The sequence below is a fragment of the Portunus trituberculatus genome, chromosome 40 (genome assembly GCF_017591435.1).
Source record: "Portunus trituberculatus isolate SZX2019 chromosome 40, ASM1759143v1, whole genome shotgun sequence".
In the NCBI taxonomy this organism is placed as follows: domain Eukaryota; kingdom Metazoa; phylum Arthropoda; class Malacostraca; order Decapoda; family Portunidae; genus Portunus; species Portunus trituberculatus.
Genome location: NC_059294.1, coordinates 29,264,326 through 29,282,229, shown reverse-complemented (window position 1 = coordinate 29,282,229; position 17,904 = coordinate 29,264,326). Strand labels below are relative to the sequence as shown.

The following is a 17,904-nucleotide window of genomic DNA, read 5'->3' as shown; positions in this document are numbered from 1 at the left end:
AGCGAAAGATAATGAATGCTAAAGTTACAAGTGAGAGAAGTGTGATTCAGGCCCTTAGAGAGAAAGGTATGGAAGGTGGGCGAGAATGGTATAGATTCCTGAGGGGTGAGGGATGCCTAACAGTGAGAATGTGGAGAGCCTGTAGGTGAACAGGGCAGTGGTGACTGATAAGGAAGAAATGAGAAGGGCAATAAAGAGTTTTGGGAAGAGATTGGAGGTGTAAGTGAGGTCTTTGATGTGGATGAAGGACATGTGTCACTGGAGAGAAAGGATGCAGATGAGTTGAATGAAAGGATCAGCAGGGAGGAGGTGGAGAAATGTGTGAAGAAGCAGAAGAATGGGAAGGCAGCAGGGCCGGATGAGATACCGTATGAAATGTACAAAAATGGAGAAGTAGTGATTGATAGGATGACTGAGTTGTTCAACCAGGTGTGGGAGGAGGAGAGTGCCAAAGAATGTGGAATGAATGCAGGGTGACTTTGTTGCATAAGGGAATATAAGAGTAAGAATGAGTTGAGGAACTACAGGCCGATTGCGTTAGTTAACACAGTAGGCAAAGTGTTCAGTGCGGTGTTGAATGAGAGATTGTGCAAATGGATTGAGAGAGTTGGAGTGTTAGGCGAAGAGCAAAATGGATTCCAGTGGACAGGAGAGCAGAAGACAATCTGTTTGTGGTGAATGAATTGATTGAGAGAAAAGAAAGGGATGGGAGCAAACTATACTTAGGTTTCCTAGACATAAGAAAGCATATGATAGGGTAAACAGAGAAATGCTAGGTAGGGTGTTAGAAAAAATTGGGTTAAGTGCAAAGATAGTTAACATAGTGAGAAGTATGTATGTGGATACAAGAGCTAAGTATAAACTAGGGATATAGAGACAGACTGGGTGAAGAGTGAAAAGGAGTTAGGCAGGGTTGCATATTATCACCAACCATCTTTAGCTTATATACAGAAGAATTGGCTGCTAGAATGAGGAGAATGAATGCAGGTGTAAATGTGGGAAATGATAAGATAGATGTGCTCTTGTATGCAGATGATGTTGTAGTCATGAGTGAGTCGGCAGAAGAGCTACAGAGTATGCTTGATGTAGTAGATGGGTATGGAAGAGATTTTGGAGTGAGATTTAGTAGTGAAAAGAGTAAGGTAATGGTTGTGCATAGGTCAGAGGATGAGAGGAACCATGTGTGGAGATTAGGAGTGAATGAGGTGCAGCAGACAGATGAATATAAGTATCTGGGGATGTGGATGAGTCCATGGCTGTGTAAAGATTAAGAATGAGAAGATAAGTATGGCAAATCAGTGGGTAGGTCGTCTAGGAAGTGCAGCAAGGATGAGGGCAGTAAATATGACGTGCTGCGAGAAGTTTGGAAGAGCGTGGCTGTTCCGAGCATCATGTATGGTATGGATGTGATTGCTTGGAATGAGAGTGAACTAGATAAGTTAGAAATAGGGCAGAATAGAGTTGCAAGAATGGCAATGCACCTAGATATGCAGCAGTAGAGGCCCTTAGGGGTGATATGGGTTGGAGCACTTTTAGAGAGAAGATGTGAAAGCGACCCTAAAGTATAAGGCTAGGTTAGAACAATGAATGATGCAAGGATAGTGAGAAAATGTTCCTGTGGAATGTCAGGAGTAGCAAGTAAGAGGTGTGTCAGGCTGGTAGCAAAGTGGGTTAGTAAGTATTTGGGTTTTCAACAGGTAGAAGAAAGACATTTAGAGAGACTGGAGTATGATTGTTAGAAATGGAGAAGGTAGAGAATGGGATGTAAGGAAGTGGAAGAGTGAGATAGACAGAGTAGTGAAAGGTGTGGGACTGGATGACTGGAGAAATAGGATGGAGCAAAAAGTACCTTGGTATGGTATAGAGAAAAGAGGCCCCAATGTATGAAAAGTGGTATGAGGGAAGCCTGGGTGGTGATCTTCTCTTCCGAGCTAGGGCACAGTGCATGGATGTGAATGCAAGGAATTATAGATGGTCAGAGTCCCGCAGCAAAGTGTGCCAGATGTGTGACTTGGGAGAGGATGAGACAGTGGAACATGTGGTGGTGGAGTGTGTGAAGTATGCCAGAGACAGGTATGAGATGATGCAAGTGGTGCTGAGGGAGCTGGGGCATGACAGAGTGGAGATGACAGGAAGGGAATGGATGGTGTTGCTGCTGGGACTGTGTGGGAGACGAATGAAAGGATGATTGAGGCTGTGAAAGAGTTCCTGGAGAGAATGTGGCGTGCCAGATGCAGGAACTAGTGGTGTGAAAGATGGTGATTGCCCTCTTTGTTGTCTGGTATTCTTTATGTTCCCTACAGGAGCTGCCGATACAAAGGCCTGACCCAGAAGAAATTCTGCGTCACCTGTACCATCAAGATCAAGATATCCCGCCCCTGCACCCGCCGCCGCTGCTGCTGCTGCTGCTGCCGCTAAAGAATAGTTTGTTGAGTGGATGACGGCGCGTTCACTGACCCTCTCCCATTACCCTACCAACTCCGGCCACCCACCCCCCTGCCACCAGACACCTGCTACACCACCACTACCGCCGGCTCCGTCCAGTGAAAGATTCATCGCAGACCTGCCATTCAACGCCTGCCGCCGCCGCCGCCACCACCACCACCACCTCCTTATGGTGGTGTCACTGTACCTGGAGCTGTTGTCATGATTGAATAATAAATTGTGAAGAAATCTTTATTGTTTTGGAGAATTTCCTTTCCTGGGAATATTTGTGGCTGACTAGTCAGTAGTCGCCTCAGGCTGGCTTAGGTCACTGTCTGACACACCAATATTGCCTCCATCAACCTCCCACACTCACTCTGAACAATAACAGGCCAGAAATAAAAAACACGCTAACTAATTTCATGGTTTTTCTTATCATAGCAATACAAGAAAATGGAGAGAGATGAGCTAATGTGAAAATATTAAAATGTGGGGGTGAAAAAAAATGAGTAAATTAAGAAAAGACATTATCCTTGAAAAGTTATGGAAAAGTAAAAAAAAATTGCATACCTGGCCAAAAAAACGGCAAAAAATGGTCAAAGCAAAAAAAAAACCAAAGCCCTAAATACTGCATTACTGGCCAAAAACCAGCAGAAAATGGAAAAACTAGCCAAAAAAACTGACCCTAAATACTGCACTACTGGAAAAACCCATAAGAAATGCAGGAAAAAATGGAAAAAAAAAAAAAAAAATGCAGAAAATGGAAAAAAAAAAATGGAAAACTTAAGTCAAAAATAGAAAGAGTCTCCGGAGATTAGGCAGATCCATATTGGAGTTAAAATTAAATGCAAGAGTCTCCTAGACTTTTATTTAACAATTCTTTACATTATTACATTGAGGAAGTCTACAAATATTTTAATAAAAAAAAAAAAAATATATACAAAGAATACAGTGAAAAGTCTACACAAATTTTCAACTTAGTATAAAAACAGTGAGCAAAATCTATACAGATTCAACTTGGTATCAAAACTGAGCAAAATCTATACAGAAAAGTCTACACAAATTTTCAACTTAATAAACAATCAAATAGTAATAACATACATGAAAACAATACATTTTAAAAACAACACACACACATTAATCTTGTGCCCTCCATACACCCTTGCTAATGTCAATAAAATGGTCTAATGGTACAAAAATTTCAAGGTAAAAATGTGTCCTAGTACTGAAGGGGTTAAAATAGTGAAGACTGCTGCCATTAATCTTCTGACCACCATAGATCCTTGCTATTGTCAATAAAATGGTCTAATAGTACACAAATCTCAATGTAAAAATGTGTCTCAGTACTGAATTCATAGAAGCAATCTGCAGACTAAGATACACTCTTGATACACCCCTGACACACCCTCACCTCACACACACCTCCTAAAAACTTAACATACCCTTTCAAAAACCACAAAAAAGTGATTAACCAGCACAAACACACACACAGCACACTCTAAGGGTAAGTTCACACTACAAGCAGAGTGGGCAGAGTGGTTGCTAGCGACAATAATTTTGACATTGTTTTGGTACAGCGCATGCCTTACACACACACACACACACACACACACAGAGCCAATGGTCATTGAGGAGATGAGGGTGGAGTGCCCTTTAGCAAAGAGTGATCATGCAGTTTTGGAGTTCAAGGTGATAGATGAAGAGAAATCTAGAAGAAATGAAGAATATAAAGTGGGAAGATGGAATTATGCCAAGACAGATTTTGGAAACCTAAAGAAATTCTTTCAAGAGACAAATTGGATGAAATTCAAGAGTGCTAAGGAGCAAATGAAAAGTGGAAGGAATTTATAAAAATATACAAAGAAGGTGAGAAAAATTTGTACCAATAAGACAACATAGAGAAGTTGGAAAGCAGGACTGGTTTAACGATAGATGTGAAAAGGCTAGAACAAGAAAAGAGGATGCATGGAAGAGGTGGAGAAGGAAAAGACAGATTAAGCAGTGGGAAAGTTACAAAAGAGCAAGAAATGAATATGTGTTGATTAGAAGAGAAGAAAGAAAGAAACAAGAAAAGGATATAATTGATAAATGTAAAGACCAACCAAGGCTTTTTTACAGACATGTGAACAACAACAAAAATAGAGAAAGTATTGAAAGTTTAGAAGTAAATGGAGTATGCAGTGAAGATCCCAGGAAATGGCAGAGGCTATGAATGGATGCTTTCGGAAGGTATTCACAAAGGAGACTGCTTTTGACAAACCACTGGTAATGGAACAGAAAGGGATTATGAAGGAGTTTCAAGTAACTGTGGAGGAGATCAAGAATATGATGGGGAGTTTAGAAGTGAGAAAAGCTGTGGGACCTGATGGGGTATCAGGATGGATTTTAAGAGAATGCAGGAGCAACTGGCAGAAAAAGTTTGTGAAGTAATTGATGCCTCATTAAGGGAAGGTGTAGTGCCCCAAGACTGGAAAAGAGCTAACATTGTCCCAATCTATAAATCAGGTAACAAGAGAGACCCATTGAACTATAGACCAGTGTCACTCACAAGTGTGGTAGCTAAGATGTGTGAGAGGGTGGTGAAGAATAGATGGACAGACTTCTTGGAGAAAAATGACATACTTTGTGAGTGTCAATTTGGTTTTAGAAAAGGGCGTTCATGCACGACAAACCTGATATGTTACTATTCGAGGGTGATAGATGTAATACAGGAAAGAGATGGTTGGGCTGATGGAATATATCTGGATTTAAAAAAGGCCTTTGATAAGGTACCACACCGGAGACTGATCTGGAAACTTGAAATGGTAGGAGGAGTGCATGGCAGTTTACTAAAATGGATGGAAGACTTTTTGGTAGGAAGAGAAATGAGAACAATAATTAAGGACAGACCATCAGAATGGGGCTTGGTGGAGAGTGGAGTTCCACAGGGATCAGTGTTGGCACCAGTAATGTTCGCGGTCTACATAAATGACATGGTGGATGGGGTGTCCAGTTATGTGAGCCTATTTGCAGAAAATGCAAAATTGTTAAGAAAAGTGAGATGTGACAAAGATTGCGAACTACTCCAGGAAGACTTGGACAGAATATGGAAATGGAGCTGTACATGGCAAATGGAGTTCAACACGACAAAATGCAAGAAAATAGAGTTTGGCAAGAGTGAAAGAAGAATCAGGAGTATGTACAAGATAGGAAATGAAGACATAAAACCAGTCATGAAGAAAAAGACCTTGGGGTGACAATTACCAATGACCTATCGCCAGAGAGACATATAAACAAAATAATTGGAGAAGTATTGAACTTATTGAGGAACATAAGAGTGGCGTTCATATATTTAGATGAAGAAATGATGAAGAAAATAATTACTGCAATGATAAGACCGAGGCTTGAATATGCAACAATACAGTGGGCTCCGAACTTAAAGAAACACATAAGGAAACTAGAGAAAGTACAGAGGGCTGCAACAAAAATGGTGCCTGACTTAAGAGATTTGACTTATGAAGACAGACTGAAAAGAATGCAACTTCCGACCCTGGAAAACAGAAGAGAAAGGGAGACCTGATAGCAATATACAGAGTGATGATTGGCATGGAAAAAATGGATAGGGAAGATCTGTGTATGTGGAATGAAAGAATGTCGAGAGGGCATGGGAAAAAACTAAAAATGGCCACTTATAGGAGAGATGTGAAAAAATATAGCTTCCCTCATAGAAGGGTGGAAGCATGGAATAATTTAGACGTGGAAGTGGTCAACGCAAGGAATATTCATGATTTTAAGAAAAAGCTGGACATTAATAGATATGGAGACGGGACAACACGAGCATAGCTCTTTTCCCGTATGTTACAATTAGGTAAATACAATTAGGTAAATAAACATTTCCAGCACCTTGCCACAGAAATTCAGTATTTTTATGAGACCTTCCAAGACAGTGGTTCCCAAACTGGGGGTGAATTATCCCTTGGGAGCAGCTTAACAATTTTTGGGTGAGAAATAAAGCCGACAAAAAATAAATAAATAAATAAGAATTTTGAAAAATGAAAAAACCTTGCAGTGCTTCCCATTACAATTACTGTTACCTTAATCTTAGTGGGCAAAGTTGTAACCTAAATAATCATTCTGTGTAAGGGATAATGTGGCATGTTAACCCCTTCAGTACTGGGACACATTTTTACCTTGAGATCTGTGTACCATTAGACCTTTCTATTCACTTTAAGAAGGGTCTATGGAGGGCACAAGAATAATGGCCATAATCTTCACTATCTTAACTCCTTCAGTACTGGGACAAATTTTTACCTTAACATTTGTGTACCATTAGACCATTTTATTGACATTAGCAAGGGTCTATGGAGGTCACAAGGTTAATGGCCAGTCTTTTCCCTATTTTAACCCCTTCAGTACTAGGAGACATTTTTACCTTGAGATTTGTGTACCATTAAGACCATTTTATTGACATTAGGAGAGGTGTATGGAGATCACAAGATTAATGGCCACAGTCTTCACTATTTCAACCACTTCAGTATTGAGACACATTTTTACCTTGAGATCTGTGTACCATTAGACCATTTTATTGACATTAGGAAAAGCTTATAGACATCAGAAGATTAATGGCCACAGTCTTCACCATTTTTACGCCATCAGTACTGGGACAAATTTTTACCTTAACATTTGTGTACCATTAGACCATTTTATTGACATTAGGAAACATCTACAGAGGTCAGAAGATTAATGGCCACATTCTTCATTATTTTAACCCCTTCAATACTGGGACATCTTGAGATTTGTGTACCATTAGACCATGTTATTGACAGTAGAAAAGATCTATAGACGTCAAAAGACTAATGGCCACATTCTTCACTATCTTAACCCCTTCAATACTGAGACACATTTTTACCTTGAGATTTGTGTAACATTAGACATTTTATTGACATTAGGAAAGGTCTATAGAGGGCAGAAGAATGATGGCCACAGTCTTCACTATTTTAACCCCTTCAGTAATGGGACACATTTCTACCTTGAGATCTGCATACCATTAGACCATTTTATTGACACTTGGAAAGGTCTAAAGAAGGCAGAAGATTAATGGCCACAATCTCCACTATTTTACCCCTTCAGTACTAGGACACATTTTTACCTTGACATTCGTGTACCATTAGACCATTTTATTCACATTAGCAAGGGTCTATGGAGGTGACAAGATCAATGGCCACAGTCTTCACTATTTAACCCCTTCAGTACTGGGACACATTTTTATCTTGAGATTTGTGTACCATTAGACCATTTCATTGCCATTAATAAAGATCCATAAACATCAGAGGATTAATGGCCAGTCTTCACTGTGGAAATCTGAACAAATTTTCAACTTCACAAAATATTCTTTAACAATTTTTCAAGTTAACAAATATTCAAAGATGAAAATGTTTGGTTTTGAAGTGAAACAATCTTACAAACCAACTCTTTCAATAATAAAGAGAGAGAGAGAGAGAGAGAGAGAGAGAGAGAGAGAGAGAGAGAGAGAGAGAGAGAGAGAGAGAGAGAGAGAGAGTGTACTCTGGGTGTTGCTGATGGCTGTAGGTGTTGTAGAAGGCTTGTGTTGTGTTGTAGCGTGGCTTGGCTTGGCTTGGCTTGACTTTCCTGTAATGAGAGGTGCACTGTTTACATTGAGTCACCTTCACTATGTTGTAAACTGAACTGAATGCAACTCAACCAAACAAAATGCCCTTAAAACATGCCAAACTGTCTCAATATGCCCTCAAATATGTCAAACTCTTAAAATACCCTCATAACCTGCCAAACTGTCTTAAATTGCACTCAAAATCTGGCAAACTGTCTTAATATGCCCTCAAAATATGCCAAAGTATCTTAAAATGTCATCAAAACATTTCAAATTATAATCTCTTCACAACCTGCCAAACTGTCTTAAAATGGCCTTAAAACCTGCCAAACTGTCTTCAATTCCCCTCAAAACCCCTTAATATACCCTCAAAACCAGCCAAACTGTTATAAATTGCCCTCAAAACCTGCCAAATTGTAACAAAATGTCCTCAAAACATACTAAACTGTCTTACAATACCCTCAAAACATGCCAAACTGTCTAAAATGCCCTTAGAACATGCCAAGCTGTCTAAAATGCCCTTAAAACATGCCAAACTATTTTAAAATACCCACCAAACATGCCAAACTATTTTAAAATACCCACCAAACATGCCAAACTGCCTCAAAAATGTCCTCAAAACCTTACCCAGCCCAACTCAACCCACCTAACCTAACCACACTTCACACCACACCACACCACTGACCTGCATAAGGAAGGAAGCCGTGTGACCTCAGCGTTGAGTGGCCACCTCCTCTCGGGTCACAGTGAAGTCGCAGTCCAGGGAGTCCTGCGGCAAAAGGTCAGTGGTCACACAGGTCACAATAGGATAGTAATAATAGTAATAGTATTAGCACATGAGGAGGAGGAGGAGGAGGAGGAGGAGGAGGAGGAGGAGGAGGAGGAGGAGGAGGAGGAGGAGGAGGAGGAGGAGGAGGAGGAGGAGGAGGAGAGGAGAGAGGAGAGAGGAGAGAGAGAGAGAGAGAGAGAGGAGAGAGAGAGAGAGAGAGAGAGAGAGAGAGAGAGAGAGAGAGAGAGAGAGAGAGAGAGAGAGAGAGAGAGAGAGAGAGAGAGAGAGAGAGAGAGAGAGAGAGAGAGAGAGAGAGAGAGAGAGAGAATTTAACCTTTTAACATGACAATATTCTTATTTTACCTAATCTTTTCTCTCTTGATTCCTTCCTTCTTATCTTCCTCTTCTCATCTTTCTCTCCTTCCTCTTCCTTCCTCCTCTTCCTTGGTCTGTTTCTCCATATCTTAACACAATCTGAAATAAATCAAACTGGATAAATATCAGAGAGAGAGAGAGAGAGAGAGAGAGAGAGAGAGAGAGAGAGAGAGAGAGAGAGAGAGAGAGAGAGAGAGAGAGAGAGAGAGAGAGAGAGAGAGAGAGAGAGAGAATCATGTCTAACAAAGGTGACATTGCACAAGTCTGACAATTTATAAGTTGGCCATGCATACACTGACAAGTATTGTGTACATTAATTCAAGGAACACAAGTACACCACCACCACCAACTCTTGAACCCCTTCAGTACTGGGACATATTTTTGCCTTGAGATTTGTGTACCATTAAACCATTTTATTGACACCATCACCACCACCACTATTTTAACCCCTTCAGTACTAGGACACACTTCTACCTAGAAATTTGTTTACCATTAGACCATTTTATTGACATTAAGAAAGGCCTATAGAGGATACAAGATTAATGCCATGGCCACAGTCTTCACTATTTTAACCCCTTCAGTACTGGGACACATTTTTACCTTGAGTTTTGTGTACCATGAGACCATTTCATTGACATTAGCAAGGGTGTGGTGTGCTGCCAGGGTTGTTCAATCATCTTTCTGTGTGTGACATGGCTCTTATGTATAACAATGCTATTTAACAAGATTTTTATATCTGCAACATATCCCAGGCCATGGGTGACTGCCAAACTCTTCACCACTTCCGAGCGAGGTTCCCGTGGTTTGGCTAACAATGATGGAGGCATAACAGTAATCGACCTAACCTAACCCAACCTCACAGTAATGAACAGCATGACAAAGCTGTGTGGCATGGTGCTTTGCAACAGACTAAGCCATTGGTTCAAGGCTGACAGACAGCAGGCAGGGAGCCAGGTGGTGGGCACAGGATGCCTTGAACACATTGTCGCACTGCGTTTGTTGACAGATGTTGCTACAAGGAACAAATTTCAGCTTTTTATTACTTTTGTATATTTTACCCGCGCATAGGATAACTTACCAAGAAACACATTATTTTGTATTTTGAAGAGACTGGGTTGTGGGATGGTAATGTTGCTCGCTATAGTCACTGTGTACAAGTTAACACAATGTATAGCTAGTTGGTGTAGCAATTGTCACTGCCTCGACTGTTGTACATCAGGGCTGCTCCTCATCTTGCTTACTGTTTGTTATTTTTGTTAATGATTTAATAACTCTTATCAAGCAAAACTGTGGCGCTGATGGATGCCTTGCCCGTCTCCATGTGTTAGTCCTGATGGATGACACTGTGCTGCTGTCCACATCCAGAACTGCCATGCCAAGTAAAACAAGAGTACTGAAACACTCACACTTAAAAGAAACTCAATACTTTGTCATCAAGAGCAGTGAGGAGGACAGGCTGTGCAAAGTATTGAAGGCAGCTGTGACGTCCACCCACCCTGTCAGACGGTTGTGAATCTTGGCTTAACAGTGAAGCAAAACCTGTTCCCAAGCAATACATGTGGTCCATCAAACAGGTATTGGTTGTCAGAAGGGCCACCTCAAATGACCTGCCTACTTCAACTTGGCTACCCATCCTTGCAAGCTTTAGTAAAACAGACACACAAAGTTTTTTATCGACCATGTGGGAGAAATGAGGTGGCTTGGAAGACGACTCCCTAGCACTGGCTATTCAGATGACAGTGGACTGTACATATATCTCAGACCTCCCGCTACTTACACCAACTTATCCACTCAGATGTGGATCAATTACAGGGTGCACATGTATGGTACAATCAATCCACATTATTCAGTGCATGACATTTACACCACTAAAATCGGAGTGAATGAGTCTGAACACGTTAGTTAGCTTACTGCAGGGCAGTCTCTAACTCTGTGTCAGACCAGATGGCTCTTCTGAAGAAGGACTTTCTGACTGACAGCAGCAGTGAACCACCACAACTGTGAGGAAGACCCTCTACATCCAACTAAGTAAATGAACACTGTCCCTTACCTTCTATACGACAGTTGACGATGGTTAACTGTCCATGCTTCCATTTTCCTCCTTTGGGCCACCAACTGAGCGTCAAAGTAAAGGGAAGGGAGTGGTGACAAGTGGTCCGGCAGCCTCAGCCAGCAGCTGACGTCCCTTCCTTGCTCTGAAAGCAGACACAAAGAAATCAACTGATATGTAGGAACAGATAGGAGATAAGCACACTCATAAGCACACCAGTCTATGCTTCGAGTGACACAATTAGATAGAGGAACGTCTACACACACACATGCAACATTCCTCAAAGTCCAGCAGCGTGGGATAAATTCGGTGAAACGATGTGTGCCAAGGACCACTCCTGTCACCACGCCCGCCAGACATCCCACGCCCACCCCAAGGCACCAAAACTAAGCCAGTCACACACTTTTCACGCTGGGCATATCAACCTCAACGTTCACCTCTCCCACCAGCCACCGCTCGCTCAGCTCACCCTTCCATCCTGCTCACGGCAGCGACGCCCACGTCAAGGCACCACAACACGTCCACATCACATTGTTTGTCCAATGAAGAACAAAACGTAAACATTTCTACCACCAGTCCACCACCAGGGCCCCTCCATGACACCTGCTGCTGCCTGACAGCTGAGCGCTTGTCCCGTGGGCCGTGACCGCTGGCGTGACGTCATGATACACACAAGCCGCCCTCACCACCTCATTGGCGGATGAAAGGCGCCACTTTCCAATATGGAAAGCTGCATTCCACTTCATCTATAGATTTTATTTACCTTAAAGCATTTCAAATAAGGAATACATCACATCAGAGAGAGAGAGAGAGAGAGAGAGAGAGAGAGAGAGTGTGTGTGTGTGTGTGTGTGTGTATTCACCTAGTTCACCTAGTTGTAATTTTACAGGGCCTGGGTATCATACTCGTGTGGCCCCGTCTCCATATCTACACACATCCAACTTTCCTTTAAAACTATGCACACTCCTCGCTGACACCACCTCCTCACTCAAACCATTCCACACCTCCACACATCTTTGTGGGAAACTATATTTCTTCACATCCTTCAAGCATATTCCCTTGGCTATCTTTTTACTATGCGATCTCGTAGTTCTATTTAAGTTTTCCTCTCTCAACATAATTTGCTCATTATCCACTTCATCCAGTCCGTTCAACAGTTTATAAACCTGTATTAAATCTCCTCTTTCTCTTCTTTGTTCCAACGTAAGCAAATTCATTTCTTTTAATCTCTCCTCATAGGTCATTTCTGCCAATTCCGGAACCATTTTTGTTGCCATTCTCTGCAATCTCTCCAACTTCCTTATATGCTTTTTTTTATAAGGGGACCAAACCACCCCAGCATATTCCAATTTTGGTCTAATCACAGTACTAATTAATTTCTTCATCATATCTTTATCCATATAATGAAAGGCTAATCCAATATTTCTTATCAAATTATACGTTTCTCCAAACATCTTATCAATATGAGCCTCAAACTGCCCATGGTCTTGTATTATCACTCCCAAATCCTTTTCCTTTTCCACCTTTTTCAATACTTATATGACCCTCTTGGCCGTCTTCCACTCTTCCCCATCTCCATCACATGACTTTTGCTCAGATTAAATTCCATTTCCCACCTCTTGCTCCACTCCCAAATCTTATTTAGATCTGCTTGTTAAATTTCACAATCTTCTTCACTCTTCACACACATACACAATTTCGCATCATCCGCAAACAAATTAATATAACTGTTTACTCCCTCTTGCATGTCATTAATATAGACAAGGAAAAGTATTGGTGCCAGCACTGAACCTTGTGGGACTCCACTCTCCACCACCAACCAGTCCGACTTTGCATCCCTTATTACCGTTCTCATCTCCCTCCATCTCAAATAGTTTTCCATCCATTTTAACAATTTTCCCTTCAGTCCTCCATAAATCTTTAATTTCCATAGCAGTCTCATGTGAGGTACCTTGTCAAAAGCTTTCTTTAAATCCAAATATACACAGTCCATCCATCCCTCTCTCTCTTGCATTTTGTCAACCACTCTTGAATAAAAGCTCAGTAGATTTGTTACACATGACCTCCCTTTCCTAAAGCCAAATTGATGATCCGATAATAACTTATGATCCTCCAGGAACCGTATCCAATATTTCTTTATCACCCTTTCACAAATCTTACCGACCACACTTGTTAGTGACACAGGTCTATAGTTAAGAGGCTCTTCCTTACTGCCTCCCTTATAAATGGGCACCAGTTCAGCTCTTTTCCACTCTACCGGTACTTCCCCGGTTTCTAATGAACACCTTATAATATCATATAATGGATCAATCAATTCTTCTCTACATTCCTTCAATAATTTTCCTGAAACTTCGTCTGGTCCCATCGCTTTATCATCTTTAAGTTCCTCCAACATTTTATATAACTCCTTTTTAGGTATCTTAATGTCATCCATGTGCACATTTCCTTGTACATTCTGAGGCTTTACAAACATTGTTTCTTTAGTAAATACTTGCTGAAACCTATTATTTAGCAATTCCGCGATATTTCTAGGGTCATCTACTATGCTCTCCTTTTAACCTTTCAATGGACTCTCTCTTTTTAAGTTTATCATTTATGAACCTGTAAAACAATTTTAGATGTTCCTTACTCTTGTCTACAATATTTTTTTCAAATTTTCTTTCTTCCTCCCTCTTTACCCTCACATACTCATTTCTCGCCACTCTATAATTCTCCTTATTTAGTATATCCCTGCTTTTTTTCTATCTTTTCCAAGCCACATCTCTCTTTTCCTTAACCTTAACACAAGTTACATTAAACCAATCCTTTCTTCCTTCCTCTCTCGGTTTATACTTTGGTACAAATTTCATAACTCCTTCTTTATAATATTTCATAAAAATCTCATATTTTTTTTGCACTTCTCTGATTTGTAACATCTCCTCCCAGTCTAATTTTCTGAAATAAGTTTTCAAACTTTCTGTGTCCATCTTTCTATAATTCAATCTACCACTCCTGTATGTCTCGTCTTTCCTTCGCTGTGTTGTTGCTATCTGCATTTCCATAACCACATGATCACTCTTTCCCAAAGGACATTTGTATTGTATATCCCCACATAGGTACACTTCTCTTGTTAACACCAAATCCAGTCTAGCCGGTTCATCATCTTTAGCTATGAGATGGAGTGATGTTGGCTAGAGGCAGTAGAGGAAGGAAAGGATTTCCTTTAAGTACTGATGACGAGGTCGCTGTGCGACTGATACAGGATAACCTAGATGGGCCCTGGTGGCCCTTTGTTATCCTATTATTTATGTTATGTTATGTTATATGATATCGTCTGCTCCCGGTGAGGCGGTGACAGGCCGCGCATGCTCCGAGCCTCCGATGACGCACGGTGCGTCACGCACCTGTGTGAACACTGAACGAACGGTGAACACTGTTTGTTTCATCTTAACGGGGCAAGACCACGAGCGTCGGGTTGGACAAGTCTGAATTCCCTTGCCAGAAGATAACAAGTCTGAATAAGAGTAAAACAGGGTGGATGAAAGAGATAAAAGTCCCATTAAGTCACACGAGAAAAGGTTGTTACCGAAAAAGCTTGGGAAACCGTAGTCACAGAAGAGCGGTGTGTAGGTAGGTATTATTTAAGGCATTAGGTAGAAAGCAGCAGTCAGGGCACACAAGGTGAGGTGAGCAATGAAGAGATGTGAGTGAAAATGAGTTATTAGGTGATATTGTTTCGATTAAGTAACTGTCTGATGAACTGTAGAGGTGGAAAGTAATTCTTTCCACTAGTGACCAGCTGCTCCATATGTGTTGTATTGGCGTCCCTTTCCGGGGCATACAAACTTGTGACTGTGATGGGAAAGGGATTTTAGGGGTTGGGAAATTGAAGATAAACATGAAAAGTGTAGAGGATGAGATGCCAGGTTTTGAAAATGGTAAATTTCTAGCCTAACTTAATTTTAAGGGATGAGGTTTGATCCCCTTTGGATATTAACCTAATTTGAGCTGGATCTTTGTCTTCCTCACCTCTGTGGATCACAATTACCTAACGTAATCAGTGGGGTTTTGTTCTGGAATCCCTTAATGATACTACCTTGACCTAACCTAACCTATTGATGTACCTTTATATGAAGGCCCAGGACATGCTTGGTTGATCCTGATCTGCCAAGGTTATTGGCATCACAAGTGTTCACCATCACATTGATTTCAGGATAAATATGAAGAAGAGGAATGCAGCTCCATTTACTAATGTTTTTTTGGCTCTTACCTCCATCAAACTTGGGAGGTGGTGGGAAAGCAAGATTTTCAGATAGGGAAAGCTAAAATATCACCTCTTATCTCCAAGAAAATAGTGGGAACTATTGCTGCTGTTATTATGATAAGCACCATCTTTGATACTAACAGATAATCTCCTTCAGGACACTAATCTAACCGAGCATTACTTAACTAATCTAAGCTAACTTAGGTCAGATTAGGCAATGCTAGGTTAGTTTAGGTTAGATAATGCTTGGTTAGGTTAGTGTCACTAAGGAGGAATAGACAATCAATTTCTAACAACTTACTGCAGTATCAAAAATGGTGCCCATCTTGATAACAACAGCAATAGTTTCCACTTTTTTTTCTTGTTAAGAGGTGACATTTGACTACACTTTACTTTCTTCCACCTGAAAACCTTGCTTTCCCACTGGGTCCATAATTTTGTCAAAGATATGAGCTTAAAACATTAGGAAATAGAACTACCTGTGTCTTCTTGATATTCACAGATTTGACCAAAACACTTTATAGTCTTTAGAAATATATGCTAAAGGTATCTTCCACATAAAAATGCATAATAAAATCCTAGTACTTCAATTTGTTTCATGCAGAGCATACAGGAAAATTAGTACATGACATTTCTTTCTGGTGCAGGTGTGGGCGATGATAGGCATTCAGTGAAGCAGTGGTGTGGCTCTGCTGACCTGTAGTGCCTGTCCTGTAGAGCCATGAAGAGTGTGTGGCTTCTCAAGTCCAGCGAGGGCAGTGATGGCAGGTACAAAGACGCCCTGACTAAGGCTGGCTTCTCGGCAGTGGTGGTGCCAACGCTGTCCTTCCAGTGGTGTAATGAGGCTCCTCTGAGGGATGCTCTGCAGAGGCCACAGGACCACACTGGGATCATCTTCACCAGCCAGCGTGCAGTGGAGGCAGTGGCACAGATTTATGAAAAGCTAGCAGTAAGTATCCATGACCAATGGAGTGACAAGAAGGTGTTTGTTATTGGTGAGGCAACACAAATGGCTGTGCAAACACTCCTGAAACTGCCAAGCATCGGCCAGGAGTCTGGCAATGCCAAACAGCTTGCCCCAATCATTATCAGGGAGACAAAGCCATTTGACAAGCCTCTGCTCTACCCGTGTGGGAACTTAGGGCGGGACGAACTACCAAGGCTGCTGGCACAACAGGACCGAGACTTCCGAGCCCTCACCACTTACCAGACGTCCTCGCACCCTGACCTCCGCCAAACTGTACAGAAGCTCACTATGGCAGGTCAGATGCCTGATGTTGCAGTGTTTTTCAGTCCCTCAGGTGTTAAGTTTGCCCTTCCAGTGTTTGAAGAGCTCAAAGTATCCACAACAGGTGTGAAAATTGTTGCCATTGGCCCCACCACCAACACAGCTCTAGTGGAGCACCACCAGTCAGTGTGGGGAGTGTGCCCATTGCCAAGCCCCGATGGCCTCACACGTGTGCTTGCTGCTCTCCAGTAGATGCTGCATAACAGGAAATTACATAATTGGTACATTTCTTTATTGAATCCATGAACATGCTATTTCTGCCTTTGAAATATATATATATATATATATATATATATATATATATATATATATATATATATATATATATATATATATATATATATATATATATATATATATATATATATATATATATATATATATATATATATATATATATATATATATATATATATATATATATATATATATATATATATATATATATATATATATATATATATATATATATATATATATATATATATATATATATATATATATATATATATATATATATATATATATATATATATATATATATATATATATATATATATATATATATATATATATATATATATATATATATATATATATATATATATATATATATATATATATATATATATATATATATATATATATATATATATATATATATATATATATATATATATATATATATATATATATATATATATATATATATATATATATATATATATATATATATATATATATATATATATATATATATATATATATATATATATATATATATATATATATATATATATATATATATATATATATATATATATATATATATATATATATATATATATATATATATATATATATATATATATATATATATATATATATATATATATATATATATATATATATATATATATATATATATATATATATATATATATATATATATATATATATATATATATATATATATATATATATATATATATATATATATATATATATATATATATATATATATATATATATATATATATATATATATATATATATATATATATATATATATATATATATATATATATATGGAGGTGGTGGCGAGCATGGGATTGGGCAGACATCCACGCATAAGTTCGAATCCCAC

At 39.6% G+C, this 17,904-nt stretch overlaps 1 protein-coding gene and 1 long non-coding RNA gene across 5 annotated transcripts; one reads left to right on the top strand and one right to left on the bottom strand.

Moving 5' to 3' along the window:
- Positions 1-7,963: 7,963 nt before the first annotated feature.
- On the bottom strand, positions 7,964-11,961 carry LOC123515924. Of its 3 annotated transcripts, none has more exons than XR_006678016.1 (4): positions 11,696-11,945; positions 11,227-11,371; positions 8,718-8,801; positions 7,964-8,052 (listed from the first exon to the last, which is right to left on the bottom strand). It is a non-coding gene; the product is annotated as an uncharacterized LOC123515924 (long non-coding RNA). The 3 variants fall into 3 exon arrangements; XR_006678014.1 differs by lacking the exons at positions 7,964-8,052; positions 8,718-8,801 and adding exons at positions 9,244-9,275; positions 10,255-10,543 and having other exon boundaries at positions 11,696-11,961; XR_006678015.1 differs by lacking the exons at positions 7,964-8,052; positions 8,718-8,801 and adding an exon at positions 9,239-9,275 and having other exon boundaries at positions 11,696-11,913.
- Positions 11,962-14,615: 2,654 nt separating this feature from the next.
- On the top strand, positions 14,616-17,014 carry LOC123515922 (uroporphyrinogen-III synthase-like). 2 transcript variants are annotated; one of them, XM_045274821.1, is made up of 2 exons: positions 14,616-14,835; positions 16,117-17,014. In XM_045274821.1, the coding sequence occupies exon 2, from the start codon at positions 16,191-16,193 to the stop codon at positions 16,947-16,949; it is 759 nt and encodes a 252-aa protein (XP_045130756.1). In that variant the 5' UTR covers positions 14,616-14,835; positions 16,117-16,190; the 3' UTR covers positions 16,950-17,014. The 2 variants fall into 2 exon arrangements, with proteins under 2 accessions (XP_045130756.1, XP_045130757.1); XM_045274822.1 differs by lacking the exon at positions 14,616-14,835 and adding an exon at positions 14,864-14,886.
- The last annotated feature ends 890 nt before the right edge of the window (positions 17,015-17,904 follow it).

Bases quoted from the DNA above. Each gene is read 5' to 3' on its own strand.
- LOC123515922 (XM_045274821.1), top strand. From the start codon at position 16,191: ATGAAGAGTGTGTGGCTTCTCAAGTCCAGCGAGGGCAGTGATGGCAGG.